This window comes from Podarcis raffonei, chromosome 6 (assembly GCF_027172205.1).
Source record: "Podarcis raffonei isolate rPodRaf1 chromosome 6, rPodRaf1.pri, whole genome shotgun sequence".
In the NCBI taxonomy this organism is placed as follows: domain Eukaryota; kingdom Metazoa; phylum Chordata; class Lepidosauria; order Squamata; family Lacertidae; genus Podarcis; species Podarcis raffonei.
This window is the reverse complement of record NC_070607.1, coordinates 42560138-42575806: the sequence shown is the minus strand read 5'-3', so window position 1 is coordinate 42575806 and position 15669 is coordinate 42560138. Positions and strand designations below refer to the sequence as shown.

General features: G+C 44.8%; 1 protein-coding gene across 10 annotated transcripts in view; it reads right to left on the bottom strand.

Annotated features, from left to right (window-relative positions):
* The window catches only part of MROH7 (maestro heat like repeat family member 7), a 28701-nt gene that overhangs the window by 4538 nt on the left and 8494 nt on the right, over window positions 1-15669 (bottom strand). For 8 of the 10 annotated variants that reach the window (XM_053392341.1, XM_053392339.1, XM_053392331.1 and 5 more), the window contains 13 exons: window positions 14931-15026; window positions 13787-13891; window positions 12039-12177; window positions 9799-9911; window positions 8939-9091; window positions 7950-8104; window positions 6860-6992; window positions 5849-6012; window positions 4516-4653; window positions 3925-4039; window positions 2566-2706; window positions 1559-1723; window positions 73-228 (listed from right to left, as the gene is read on the bottom strand). In XM_053392341.1, coding sequence (XP_053248316.1) covers window positions 73-228; window positions 1559-1723; window positions 2566-2706; window positions 3925-4039; window positions 4516-4653; window positions 5849-6012; window positions 6860-6992; window positions 7950-8104; window positions 8939-9091; window positions 9799-9911; window positions 12039-12177; window positions 13787-13891; window positions 14931-15026 — 1773 coding nt within the window. The remainder of the gene's footprint in view (window positions 1-72; window positions 229-1558; window positions 1724-2565; window positions 2707-3924; window positions 4040-4515; window positions 4654-5848; window positions 6013-6859; window positions 6993-7949; window positions 8105-8938; window positions 9092-9798; window positions 9912-12038; window positions 12178-13786; window positions 13892-14930; window positions 15027-15669) is intronic. The other 2 variants (XM_053392335.1, XM_053392336.1) reach the window with 2 other exon arrangements.

Sequence of the window (15669 nt, the reverse complement as noted above, 5' to 3'; positions counted from 1 at the left end):
TTTTTAAATTATCTGGTTGGTGAGAACCATGATGGTTCCCCTGAAAACAAAGAAATGTTGGCAGAAGCTTGCCTTGTGGATGTCAGGGTCCTCCTCTTCGAGATGCAGAAGTAATGGAACCAAGTTTTCTAGTACCTGATGCCTCATTGCATGCTTGTTATTTTTCTTAGCCCGTTTCACCATTTTCCCAAAAAGACATATGGCGGAAGCACGGACACTTGCTCTTTCCTGTCTCAAAAACAAAAGAAGCCAGTGAGATTGTTTCAGCAGAGAGTGATGTGCATACTGAGCCTGATTAAAAATTTGTAATCCCATTTCTCCATTATTTTTTTAAATGATAATTTTATTTCATTTATGAATCATTTCCTATGAAGCACCTCAAAGCGATTTCACAATACAACAAAAACATATGCCAAGCTAGTGCCAAATGTATTGCTCTGGTTTCCTTTGGACCACATCAGTGAGGCTGAGAGGTGGGGTCTTTGTCATCTGGGCAGCCCAGAACCTCCATACACATTGCCCAGGTTTGCGCCCCGGGGACGTCACTTCGGTGCTGCTAATGCAGCGGTTTGACTTCACCCCCGGAGGTGAACTCCATTGTCTCTTGAGACAGACGGATGCCAGCAGCAACAACAAACGTATCTAAAACAATCACATAAAAGTAATCCAAAAGCATTATATCTTAAAAACAGTTAAAAACAATCACATATACTGCATATGTATGTAATGTAATACTACTGGGATAAAAAATCTCCACTTAGAAGGCTTGTTGAAAGTGGAAAGTCTCCAACAGATACTGAAAAGGCCATAAAGATTCCACCTGTCGGAAATGTAATGGGAGTTCAAAAGGTTAGATACCAGCACACTGAAAGCCAGGTTCCCCTTCATGTGGAATGAGCCTCCTGATAAGATGGAATCTGCAGTATGTCCTCTCCTGCTGAGTGCAGTGATTGGTTTGGCATGTAAGGGATGAGATTATTTTTCAGATATCCTTGTCCCAAGCTGTATAGGGCTATATGGAACAGTTCATACAAGTGAATAGTAGCTGCTGCATTTTGCCCCCCATAGGGGGATTCTGATTTTGGGGTATTGTTAAAGGATGACAAGTTGTCTACCTTGTTACTATATTTTTGGCACCACATGAGGATTTTTTCCCTCAGACTTTAACATCTATTGGGTTATCTCCATTTTTTTACCTTACGGAAGCTGTGCAGCATCTATCTCTGGGCAGGGCTATCAGCTGTTAAATTTTTATTTTGCTCCCCTGAGCTCAGTGTCACATCTGTGATTCTCCCCTGCTATTTTATTCTTACAGCAACCTTGAGAGGTAGGTTAGGCCAAGAAAAAAGAGTGACAGCCACGAGGACACTGAGTTTCTTTAATGGCACTGCCAGAGTAGGGATCTGAACCTGAGAGTCTTTAAGTCCCACACTCTAGGCACTGCACCACATTGGTTCTCATTGTCAATGTGACCTCAAGAGAAAACCACTTCTGTGAGAGGGTAGGCCTGCCTCTTGGCTTGCAACAAAACCCAGCTAGTGTGACACTCCTTTCTTACGTCACTGAATAGTTCCTGAAGAGAAAGGCTGATATCGCAAATACAGTCTGCTCCTTCTGGGCCATTAAGAATCTTCTCAATTTCAGCAACTGCCTCTACAAACAGCTGCCCATCCATCCCAGAAAGACCTTTTGTCATGGCAGGCAATACAATCTTTACTTCCTCCTGCACAGAAAGGCATAATTTAAGTTAATAAACAGTCAAACCTTGGTTCTCGAACGGCTCCGTTTTCGAACGTTTTGGCTCCCGAATGCCAAAAACACGGAAGCTATCTGGATGTTATGTTTAAACATGTTTAAATATGAAGCAGTGGACAAGAAACATAATTTTAAGGCAAAAAAAGTGAAATAGCAATGGAGAATTAAGATTTCTTTGCAATATAATGTACGGTACTCACCTTCTCAAAGTGATAGTCTATTAAAAATAAAATCTTATACATGCCTGCTCAGAAGTAAGCCACACTGGCGTATCCATATTTCCAATTTTGGGAATATTTTATAAGTGCATTCAAATGAGAACACTTTAAAAAATCTTTATGCTAAGCATGCAAAATGCTGAAGAGCAGTCCATGTGCCTATAGATGTTTAGGGCACAATTTGCTTATGCCACGTACTGGAGAATTTGTGGCCATAACTCATAGGCTTTGGAGATTACTGCTATTTTTTGGATGGGATTCAATTCAATATACTGGAAAATTCAGGTTGCTCAATTAAAGTTGATTTTGTGCTCTTGCACAACAAACACACTTCACCCAAAATCAGACTTTTTGTAATATGGAAAATTATGGGAAAACACGCTGGAAAGTATGATTGATTGATTGACACAACAACATAGAACCTCCCCACGAACAAATCAGAATGAATGATCAATACAGTAAATTGTTCATGTTGTCTAACTGCTCCACAATTTTTGTGCAAATTGAGCTGAATGCCATTACATCCTCAACAGATATTTCTGAATTTATCAACTAAATCCAGTGAAATCATAAGATGGGCCCTGTTGTTTACCTTTCCTATCCAGTATGCAATGTTAACCAGTCCTTTGATACACAATGTCCGGATGACTGGGTTTTCATTAGCCAGTCCTCGCTTCAGACGATACAAAGAATATTGTTTGGGAAGTCTTCTGGCCTCTGACATACAAAGAAGCTAAAAGACAAAGAAGAGGTCCATGAGAATTTGGTTCACAAGCAACTGCCTGCTTCAGATGCCAAAAATGTACTAACTTGTTTCTGGCACTTGGTTATCAATCCTACCCAAAATTTCAAAGTACACAGTGGCCCTTCCAATGGACGCGCAATCTGTTTCTTCGTCCATGTTAAGCAGAAATGGCCTGCAGCAGTTGCACCCATCCATTCTTCTGCCTTCCGGGGGATTTACCGTATTTTTCGCTCTATAAGACGCACCAGACCACAAGACACACCTAGTTTTTGGAGGAGGAAAACAAGAAAAAAAAAATCTGAATCTCAGAAGCCAGAACAGCAAGAGGGATCGCTGTGCAGTGAAAACAGCAATCCCTCTTGCTGTTCTGGCTTCTGGGATAGCTGTGCAGCCTGCATTCGCTCCATAAGACGCACACACATTTCCCCTTACTTTTTAGGAGGGAAAAAGTGAGTCTTATAGAGCAAAAAATACGGTATATTGTTTATTCTTTGTGCTGCATTCAACCACAGCAGGGGTAGAGAATCTCCAGCATGTGGACCAAATTTGGCCAGCACAGGTCCCAGTTTGTCCCATGAGGCCATTTCCCCTGAGCCATGCCTACTTGCCGCACATCTGATGTCATATTTGACATGACCTGATGCCAAATGTGTAGGCAAAATAAGGACCAACCTAGCATTAGAGATCCTGCACTTTCTCAAATATTACTAGTTCTGTTGTTACTTATTTTGTCACAGTTGAACAGCTTCTGCTTTCAGGTAGGTAGCCGTGTTGGTCTGACGCAGTAGAAATATATATATATATATATATATATATATATATATATATATATATATAAATAAAAAAATTGTCCAGTAGCACCTTAGAGACCAACTAAGTTTGTTCTTGGTATCAGCTTTCTGCTTTGAATAAGTAAAACCGTATTGTTTTAATAGACCAAATATTATTTATCTAATTTATTCTGCCAGCATCCTACACAAAATGCAACAGGAAGAAGCGGCTCTTCAGATGCACTGCTACAAATATATTCTGTTTGATCCAAGTCCACTTACACCACCAGTAACAACTATCTGAGAACATAACCACAAAGTCACAGGTGGGCGTTATCACTATGTTCCACATCCTTGGAATCAAGGCCAACAAACCACTCTGCATTCCCAGAAAGGCCTCTATGGTTCCACAGTGCAGAAGTTGCATCTTCCTTACTTCGCTGAAGAAAGCCAATCCTGTGATCTGGTGCTCTTCATCACCTCGCTCCAGGAAGGGAACTAGGAGGTACAAGATCCTCAAAAGGTCATAATTGGAGGTCTGAAGCATGATTCTGGTTAGGAAAGACAATGCAGATGCACACCGTTATGGCCAGTGGTTAACTCTACACTTGGGAATTTTTGTAAATGTTTGGGGTGCTCTAACCAAATGTTAGGGACGCGGGTGGCGCTGTGGGTTAAACCACAGAGCCTAGGACTTGCTGACCAGAAGGTCGGCGGTTCGAATCCCCGCGATGGGGTGAGCTCCCGTTGCTCAGTCCCAGCTCCTGCCAACATAGCAGTTCGAAAGCACGTCAAAGTGCAAGTAGATAAATAGGTACCACTCCGGTGGGAAGGTAAACGGTATTTCCGTGCGCTGCTCTGGTTCCCCAGAAGCGGCTTAGTCATGCTGGCCACATGATCCGGAAGCTGTACGCCGGCTCCCTCAGCCAATAAAGCGAGATGAGTGCCGCAACCCCAGAGTCGGTCACAACTGGACCTAATGGTCAGGGGTCTCTTTACCTTTAACCAAATGTTTACCACTGCACACCTTGCAATAAGGCCTACTCCCCGATGGTGATCTTCACAGCTGATGAGGAGCTCCCAGCCCCGCTCCTTCTCAATAAGAGTAAACTCACAATAGCACCTCACAGCTAGGAGAAGAATCTTCAGTGCTGCTACAATATAGCTGAATTTAAAAATAAAATAAAATATGAGACACATCAAGAAGCAGATGTAGCACAGGGGCGACTTCCTAGTTGGGAAGTCCCCAGTTTAAATGTTACCTCTGCCACAAACCCACTAACTAGGTGGCCTTAGGCCTAGACTCAACCCTCCATCTGCAATATGGGGATAATACTAGTCTGCTTTACAGGGCCAGTGTAGGATTATCGATGAAGCAATAGAGCACTTTGGAGAAATTCTATACAGTAGTACCTTGGTTCTCGAACGCCTTGTGACTTGAACGTTTTGGTTCCCGAACGCTGCAAACCTGGAAGTGAGTGCTCCAGTTTGCAAACGTTTTTTGGAAGCCAAATGTCCGACGTGGCTTCTGTGGCTTCCGCCTGAGTGCAGGAAGCTCCTGCAATCAATCAGAAGCCGTGCCTTGGTTTTTGAAAGTGTTCAGAAGTCGAACATTCTGTTCGAGAACCAAGGTATGACTGTATACACAATTTAAACACTGTTGCTCAGCACTAGCTGAAGCTTCTGAATCAGACTCAGGAGCAGCCCCATATATAACATACACTGCAGTAATCAAGCCTTGAGGTTACTAATGCATGGACTACAGTGGTCAGGTTGTCCCTATCCAGGAATGGCTGCCTAGTCGTACTCCTGAACTGCTTCTGCAGGACATACATTTTGAAAGGACACCACTCCCTCCACATCTAATACAGGAGACTTGGTGGCATGCAGGCCTTTTAAACCAGCCCATTACCCTCTCTTCAGCATCTCTGCTTGCCTGGCAACCTTTCCTCTGCCCACTTCCTGCAAAAGAGCCATCTTTGGGAACTGCCACTTTTATCATTGCAATCACTGGAGAATGCTGGCTCCTCCAATGTGTGTGATGCTGTGTCCACCCACCAGTGCCCCTTCAAGGGCATTGCCAGAAATTAAAATGGCGGCCTCCAAAACCACCTGCTTTTTTCAAAGGGAAGGGCTGGGACTCAGGGCAAGGCAAAAGTGGTGGGCCCCTTTTGTGGGGGTGGGTCCTTGCAGCTGCCTGAGGATGCTGATGCCAGGGCTAGATTATGCCCACCACTCTGTGTGGGTGAGATTTACTCAAGAGAACATAGCGCATGGAAGCATGCCGTTACATAGGAGCATGTTCACGCGTTCTTGGGAGTGCGTTTGACCCCTACCATAACAAGTTCTCTCATATTTACCCCACAGGCTCAAATTCCTCCTGAGAATCTGAGTTCTTTATTACGCTGTGCCTGATGCTATAGTGCACCTGAACAAGCAGCGCCATCAGCAGCCGGGGGTAGATGTAGAGGGCCACTTCCGAACTTTTGGGCATAGATAACAGCTTCGAGAAAGCGCTGGCAGCCTGAGGAAGAGGGAGAGAGAGACTGTGGTAAGATCTTTTCTCTGCAGAGCTCATTTATGTTTCTGGGGGTTGTTACTCCTGAACCACTTATTCTTCCTGGATTAATTTTAAACGTAAACACCTCTTCCCGAGTCAGGTCAACGGTCTATGCAACCTCTGTATAATTAGGTATATATTATTAGGTATACTAACTGCAATTGATTTGAAAGCCTAGTTAACAAGGATGTGATTTTGGCAAGAATGGGCACCGCCTGAAAGAAACGCAACCCTAAGCCTATTTATTCACAAGTAGCGGTCACTGGATTCAACACTTTTGCAGTAACATCACTCAGTTCCTTTACAATCTCCCTGCATGGAGAATGCTTCCTGTCGGACACCGCACGGCACATTTGTTTAATGTGACTGCTATTCACATGAGTTTACATTTGCTAGGAAGCAGCAATGAATGTACATGCTAGAAAATACCTGGGCATGCAATCATTATGTGATGCGACATGTATAGGCTGCATGCTACTTCCTACAAGGGATTTTGTCACATCCAAAGTAGGTCCTGTGCAGAAGGAGATTCGGAAGAAGTACTGGAACTTGCTTTAGGAACAGAAGATGCTGCCTTCTGCTGAGTGGACCATCGGTCCATCTAGCTCAGTATAGCATACACTGACTGGCAGCAGCTCTCCAGGCCTTCAGGCAGGGTTCTCTCCCAACCCAACCTGAAGATGCTGTGGATTGAACTTGGAACCTTTTGCAGGCAAGGCAGATGATCTACCACTGAGCTGTGCCCCTCCTTCCTTCTCTCTAGGGAGCTCATTTGCAAAAACCATCCAGACAAGTTGGAACAATTCCTTACAGCCAGAGGTGTGATATAGTTTCCCGTGACCTTTGGGCTCAGCTGCAGCTTTTTCAGCAGTACATTCACAAGGAGAGTTAGGTCATCATTCGAACATGTTTTGGTCAACACATGCCACATCTCAGAAGCATACCTGCAAGTTCAGGGGAGGGAAACAGAAACATTTCAGGTTGTATACCCACAACCATGTCAGCTGCCCCCCCAACTGTTCTGAGTGCATAAATCAGAGATGGGGAAGTTGTAGTCCTCCAGATGTTGATGGGACTTCAGCTCCCATCTGCCCCCATCCAGCGTAGCCAAGGGACAGAGATGCTGGGAGCTGCAGTCCAGCAACATCTGGAGGACCACAGCTCCCCCATCCCTGGCATAAATGAAGACTTCGAAGGGTCCACAGAGAGCAACAATGGCTGCAGTGGTGGGATCAAAAGTATACCATGGAAACCAGTCCACCAGGAATGATACGTTATGCTTAAGTAACTGAGGTGCAATACCGTTATTCAGACCAATAGAAATTATTGATTGGTCCTCAAAGGGAAACATTCACAGAGATATGGCATGCGAGGAGAAAATCCCAATCTGCACTTTGTAAAATGGAGAGGAGGTGGTGTTCTGCAGACTTGGGGTCCAAACTAGATGTGACCCCTGAGGCGTGTGAATGCATCTCTGTTGCTTTACTTCCCCCTCTGCCCTCAAATAACAGCCATGCCTCTCTCTTTAGCATCAGAAATCCCTTGTTCTATTTCCCCTCAATCCAGAGCCCTCCTACATTTCCATAACCAGACCAGGCTTCTGCTCCAACCCTCCTAAATCCATGAGCTGTTTGCTTTTTCCGCATGGGAACTGGTTGTGAAGGATGACCGCGGGAGGCCATTCCGGTTCCCACTCTCTCCTTGCAGGAAAAGGTGGCACTCATAAGAATCTTCCCTGCTGGCTTTAGGTATTTTCTGATTTGTATTTTCTGGAGCACTGAGGCCTGATTGCAGGTGGGAGAGGATGGGAACCCGTGTTCCCATGTTCCCCACCCCCCACCCCAAGGTGTCCAGGGATTGAAGGCTGACCCAGCAGGACTAAGCATCATTGAACTATGTACCTGTCAATTGGTAGAGGGCACTGGAGAAGGGCACTGCATACTTCTGCCATGTAGGTATGAGCCAGCTGGGCCAGGACCCCCATCATTATTTGCCTGTCCTGGTACTGGTAAATGGAACCAAGCTGCTGGTAGATCTTATCCACAATTTCCGGCACCTTGAAGGAAACAAGCATGCTTCAGTTCAATGCCCTGCTAGAGGGAAGCAGCGCTGGGGCAGGGACCACACCACAAGGTACAAACCAGAGCCCTCAAAGAGCAGAAAGCAAACATATACTTAAAGTATGTCATCCAAAACATCCTGGGAACTGTAGCTTTGTCGGGGTAAACTGCAGTTCCCAGGAATATTTGAGGGAAGCCACGTGCTTTAAATGTGTGGTATGGATGCGACCCCCTGTTTTCATGGCCAAGCAACAAATCATTAAAATATTTATTATTTAAGATCATTTAAGGTATTTAAGATATTTATTATTGCTGTACTTTCACTGCTAGGGAGGGGGAGAAGTGCCTGTGGGATTTTCCATCTCAAGTGCCAAAATAATGCAACTGGACTTAGGCTGGGGAGACTATTTGCTCAGTCAGCAAAACATCTGAGGCTGGTCCTGGAGGTGAGAAGGCGCAACGATCCCCTGCTCTGGTCATTTGGGTTCTCCTGAAGATTGGTAGAAGTTGGATGGCCATCTGTCATGGATGCTTCAGCTGAGATTCCTGCATTGTGGGGTGTTGGACTTGATGACCCTCGGGGTCCCTTCCCACTCTGCAATTCTATGGTACAGGGAGCACTCGTCAGCTGATCAATAATTAGGCACTGACACAGGAAAACATCCTGTGAGCACTGACAGAGCCTTGCCAAGACCATTAATGGTCCTTCACCACAGATAAACTGTAAATGGGTTTTACGGTTTATCTCAAGGTATAAAATGGTAATCGTGCCTCTCCAGAAGCCGCCTCTGTCACTGCTGGGGTCTCTGCAGGCTCCAAACATCTCCTACCTGCCCATGTAACCTGTGCATGTATTGCTGCAGGATTACAGATGTGATGTCACGTGATGCCGCAGTGGTGCTCCTATTGGCTTCCTTTAGGCAGTCTATAGCGGTCAACAAAAGCTCTGTGATCTGTAGTGCTGTGAGGTAGGGCAGAAATTCCTAAGAGAGGAGACACAGAGCAGCACTTTGTGGTAGGGGATGCAGCTGAGAGGACAACAGCAAGGCAAACTCAACTGGCAGGGCTTCCTTGTTCTAAGAGACCTTTGCAGGAAGGAATTAAAGGTTCTGTGGAGGAGCCCGTTCCTCTGCCACGTCACATGGAAGTTAAATCCAACCAGCTACTCTGGAATTTGCTCCCAAGTAAAGGTGTACAGATCCAAAACCTGATGTTCTCAGCTTTTCATCTTACGGACGAAACCAGACCAGTTCTTCTAGCTCAGTACTGTCTTCACTGGCTGGTAGTAAGTCTTCTGGGTTCCAGGCAAAAGACGTTCACAGCCCGGCCTGGAAATCCCATGGATTGAACCTGAGACCTTTCTTACCCAATGCACGTGCTCTCCCACTGATCTTACAGCCCTTCCACAAGTTTAAATCAGAAAACTGAAAATGGGGGAGATCCCATGCATGCAAGCTCAGAAGTGCCACACAGTTCAGTGGGTCTTTCGCCTCTCAAGAAAGTGCATGTAGAATTGCAGCACTGCTGACCTATGATCTGAAAGTGGAAATCTTTGCCTCAAAACTCACTACAAAGATGTAGTAATAATTATGGTTCTACCCCTACCTTACACCCTATCAGACTAAGTTACGATGGCCTCTGCAGTTTGCATATCCTCTGTGTTGCATCATATCCAGCACGGAACAATTACCTGAATAATATGGGTGATATTTTGATGAGACGTAGTAGGGTCATAGGAACCCAGAATCTCTTCATACAGTTGGATCTCTTCTGCTTCCAGGGAGTCACTTTTGTTTTCGAAGCCTAATGAGAAAAAGAGTGACTTTAAAGTTTCTCCAAGCGGAGAGTTTGCTCTCAGGTTGCTGTGTGGGTGTCTGGAATTTGGAAAAAAGGGAGAGAAGGAGCCAGAATGGCTGGCTAATGACACCTAATGGCCAGTGGCCAAACTGTTCCAGCCACATCTTTCATTAGGGAAATTGCAGGAAAATGGCACAGAATGCCCAACAAACACTTTGGGACTCACCCACAGCTAAGGTGGGTCTTGGGTTCAATGTATGACAGGAACAACAGACGTGTGTTTTGGAACAGGAAAGGAAGGCAGAAAGACACAAGCTGCTCCCAGGAAGCCACTATTTTGCAGGTGAGAATCAATTGCATGCCAACTAATTAAAAGTTGTGAAGGTTGTTTATTTAGATGATAGGCATACTGCTCATTGTACAAGCCACAGCACAGTTAAGTAACTGGAACAAAATAAGCTGTTTGCCTCCTCCAATGCTCCACTTGAACGTTTGCAAATAAAGCAAATATTACAGAAATGGCATATATCTCTCATCGTCTCTTCTCCAAAAGGAAGACAAACCCTGGATAGTATTGCCCCTGGAACCTGGAGATGTGGGGATGCATAACAATAACCTGGGTTGCCCTGCCCCATTCCAAAATCCTCGTTAATTCTCAAATTAGCTCTGGAAACTGCAGAGCGGGTATCCTGCTGCAACTGAGATGTGACCACCCATGATTTGGCACTGAGCTATAGATCAAGAATATCTTCTCCACCAGGGACCTCTCTCAAAGTCCCACTTTGTAGCTACGTTAGGCAGGATCTTCTCCAGCTTCTGCACAGTGAGGACTACAGGGGTTGTCAGCACAAAATCCAACGCACTATGGCAGAGACAAAAGGAGCATCAAGGGCAAACAGACCAGTGTCTGCAGAACAGCTAACTAAATAAAAGCACTCTTTGCTGTTGCACAAAATGGGCATGTCTCTCCAGATTTTTGGAATCCCCTAACAATGATGCAATGCATCAAATTAATAGTCTCTGCTGTGGATCTTTCCAGAATACTTCTTTGCAAATGAAATAATAGAAAGTTGTTTTGAAAACTTTAAGTTGGTTTTAAGTTGGTGTGCGATTATTCAGCTGCAGAGCTGAAGGAAAGCACACACTGGCTTCTGATACCATTGAGAGGCTGCACCTCCTGCATCGCAACAAGAACATTGCGGCAATGGGAAGACCAATCTGGCTCCACTCATTGGCTAGTGAAGGTTCCTTCTCCCTCCCCTCTCCCTCCCCTCCCTGTTTCATGTCTGTTAGATTGCAAACTTGTGGTCAGAGACTATCTTGTCTTTTGATATATGTGAGGTGCTTAGAAAATAGGCACCTTATAATAACAGTAGTCCTGCAGTTATTTGTCTGCATGTGTGTGCAGGTGTTTTGTCTTTTGTTAATGTGGGGGCCTGGAGTTTCTAAGCACCCCTGTTTTTTCTTCTGTGAAATGGGTATTATGTGGTGCCAACAACAGTTGATTCTTCTTCTTTATTAAATTTATTAAACACCTTCTCTCACTGCAGGCAACTCAAGGCGTCTTGACAAAAAAAAAATATTTCCAAATGTGCCCTTGGGTCAAAAAAAGAAGAGAGAAAATCGGGAATTCCTGATATAATGCAATACTGCCTTTTCAGTACTGGCCCCAACTTGATGGAACGCTCTGTCACAAGAGACTAGGGCCCTGCGGGACTTGACATCTTTCCACAAGGCCTGCAAGACAGAGCTGTTCCGCCTGGCCTTTGGTTTGGACTCAGTCTGACCCTTATGTTTCCCTCTCTTTATGGTCTTGATTTATCGGCTACTTTAAAATGAGGCTACATTTTAAATTGCATTTTAACCTGTATTTTAAATTGCCCCCCCCATTATGTTTTTACTGTGATTTTATTGTGTGTTAGCCGCCCTGAGCCTGGCTCTGGCTGGGGAGGGTGGGGTATAAATAAAATAAAATTATTATTATTATTATTATTACCCAGATATAATAAAATACAGGACATAAGAAGAGAGTGTCAAGGGCAACAAGTCTATGGCTGCCAAATAAAGTACAGTCTACTACTTCTATATAGATGCATAGTTTGGATACTGGAGTTTTCACAGCTCCTATCTTACCCTTTTGGCGCAGCATAAGGGAGTACAGGAAATACATGCCTTCCATAGCCTGTTCACCAATTTCCTCTTGGGGGTCATTGAGACGCAGACACAGCTGACCAATCAGATGCCCAAGCTTAGGACATCCATCAGGTGACACCTGAATGGAGAAATTGAGAGTGCTGTCTTTTGACACAGAGGGGAAGAGAAGGAATCTTTGTGGTTCCTGAATGAAAGAAGTTCACCTGTTTGGATGAACTGATGTTTGGAATTATACTGTCTTTTTCTGATGAGCCTTGTACCCTGTTCCGGCTATTCTCCTCGCACAAGGAGAGGGAGACAGGGCTATTCTAGCTGCCTCTACCGACTCCACCATGCCTCCAACAGCCAGCTCTGCCACCCCTCCACACACAGGAGAGCAAACAACTGCAGCAGGAAGTCTGCTGCACTCTTAATGAGAACAAGCCTTGCATGACCAGGGGGTTCTGAGTCATGAGGGAAGCCTCTACAGAGACAATAGGCTTTGTGCTGCAGACACTGCAGAGTGCCAGTGTGTTGTTGTGGTTAGAGTGTTGGACTAAGAACTGGGAGACCTGGGTTCTAGTGCCCTCTTGACCACAAAGCTTGATCTTGCTTCTGAGCCTAATCTACCTCACAGGGTTGTTGCGGGGACAAAATGGCGGGGGGGGGGAACTATGTACACCAACTGAAGTTCCTTAGAGAAAAGGTGGGATAAAAATGTAATAATAATTTTATTTATCTGATTCCATTTATGAATCATTTCATATAAGTATATCCAAGCAGCTTCACAGTAAAAACCATAAACAATTAAAAACAATAGATAAAAGCAGTTTTAAAATAATTTCAAATCCGATTCAGATAGAACTGGGGTACAGACCTCCACTTAAAAGGCTTGTTAAAGAAGAAAGGTCTTCCACAGGTGCCTGTGTGATATCTAGTGGAAGGGAGTTCCAGCGGCTGGATGCCACCAAACTCAGGGCCCAATTCCTGTATCATGTGGAATGGACTTCCTGATGAGAAGGCATGTGCAGAAGGCTCTCTCCCTGTATATATAGAGGGCGAGATGATCTTTTAGATCATCTGGTCCCAAGTTGTACAGCTGTCTATGGTCTTACTTTTGCCCTCCCATGTTGCATAGGGGTGGCAAGGCTGGGCATTGGGGATGTGACAGAGGTGCTGGCTAGCTCTCTCACAGTGATCCTAATTGTGTGTGGGGCAGAACACCTTCACAGGGTTTAGATTCATACCCATTATCAGTTTGTAGCAGCAATACTGTGAAAAGGCTATGGCTCATAGCTGTAGCATGGTTTTTGTAGGATATAAGGGATCCAAGCTATAATAGGCCAGTTTTGTCTCTAATAGACCATTTGGATATTAGAAAATGTCTTGTTCATTTGCTTCTGGCCATCCCAGACTCTAGTCACTCACCCCACCCCTTTTTAGTAGAAGAATAGTGAGGCAGAAATAAAGCATCAGATTCCAGTGGGTACCAGTCCCTAAACTTGCTAGCACAGTCAAGAGAAGAGACTTAGGGTTGCTCTTCTGTTTGGTGTGTGCATCCCTTGAATCCATCCTAGCCCCTCTAACCTTTTCACAGTCTCTATCCACTCACTTCAGTGCACAAGAAGAATGCAATATTCACACTACAGAGCCAGTCACATCTCTCTACCTCCATTTTCTGTCTTAAACATTTGCAGGTCTCACAAGACCCGTTGCCCAGTCACCTCAAGCCAGAGGGCAGCACTCACATGAAACGTGGGGCAGGTGGCTGCAAATTTTAACAGGGATACATAGGTGTTCGCTGCTCTTGCCCGCTCATGTGCTTGTCCTGATATCATCCAGGGCATCAAATGCTGTAAGGGTAGTGGGAGCAAACTGTTAGCAACTGTATAAGAAGAGAAAGTGCATACTATTGTAATTTTTCAAAGTCATGCTTTTGTCTTTCAGAAAGGAACCCAGGAAGCTGCCTTATTCCAAGTCCAGCCATCATATCATTAAGCTCGCTGTTGGCTACGCTAGGGTTTCCCAAACTTGTGTCACCAGCTGTTTTTGGACTACAACTCCCATCATCCATAGGTAGCAAGACTAGTGGTCAGGGATGATGGGAACTGTAGTCCAAAACAGCTGGAGACCCAAGTTTGGGAAAACCTGGGTGGGGAACTTCAGGCATGGACCCTTCAGGTTGCTCTCTCAAAGCTGTCAAAACCTCACAGAGAGGAAGTAAGCTAGGTTACTTCCTCCCTCATTTCCCCTCCCACCCTGACACTTTTCCTGGTTTCCAAAGATTAAAGAATATGGCGAAAGGGCACTTCCTGTGTTACTTCCCAATGTCAAGGAAATCCAAATTCCACTTTGGGTGCTTTCCTTCCGGTCTTTAAAGTTCTGAATAATGTCATGCTAAGTCCTGTCAACAATCTTATGGCTTGCTGTCTGGCCTCTTATTCCCGTTCTTGTAACTCTCCCTGACCAAACTGAAAGGAGCCATTCTGAGTGGACATCTTTGAAAATTGATTTTAACACCCCCTAAGAAAAACAAAAAACCCACAAGTAGATTTCGGTGAATGAGGCACTTCTATGCTCCCTGAGCAGCAAATGCCATTTCAACCAAAGATCTGTCTGAGAGGGCGTGGTGTAGCAATTACACTGTTTGACTATAACAGGGCACAAAGTGGTTCAAATCTCTACTCAGCCATGAACCTTATTGGGTGATCTTGGGCCAGTGAGTATCTCTCATTCCACGATGACTCACATGGTTGTTGTGAGGATTGTATTGGCACGAGGAGAACCATATACACCAAGAAAGAAAAGAAAGACTACTTCATGAACCTAGCTATAGGGCATATTCTCATCACTTGTGATTCTTTGAGCCACAAATAGATAACAGGAGCTTACTTCTAAGAGTGTGGCCAGTTCATCTATGTTTGGTCTTTCTGCCAATAAGCTTTTCAGCATTGATTCTATAGCCTCTAAGGTCTGCTTGTACAATGCCTGAGAAGGAAAAAAAATGTTGCATAATATATTACTATAACATTGCAGGTGCAACACCTTTGGGAGAGGAAAAGGCTAAAGAGTAAACTCTACACAAATCTGGAGTGGAGTCCCTAAGATGGTTGGGTGGCACCTTGTACACCTGTTTCCAGCAACTCCTGCAGCCAAGCTGGTGCCAAATGTATTGCTCTGCTTTCCTTTGGACCACTGCAAAAGCAACACGGGAGGCAGCAGTTACAAGTTACTGGTCTCTGTAGCCATAGCTGTGATTCTCCAGCAGTTTGACTTCACCCCTGGAGGTGCACTCCATTGTCTCTCGAGACAGCTGGATGCCAACAGTGTCCATGAACTGACATAACTAATAAAGCTGTGATTCAAAAGTGAGTGTAACTCTCCCCCATAAGCCCTATTACAACGCATAGGGGTTGCCTAACAGTGAACAACACGCTCAGTGTATTTCGTCCTACTTTTGCCCAAGGATGGGTTAAGATGGTTGGGAGCCCTGGTGCAGTTCTCAAAATAGGGTCCCCTTCTTCCTAAAAAGAGGAATGCATGAAGTAAGGTCCCACAGATAAGTTTTGTGATATCTTAAAGATTAACATGTTTATAATGGCATTAGCTTTCTTGAACTACATGCAAAGAC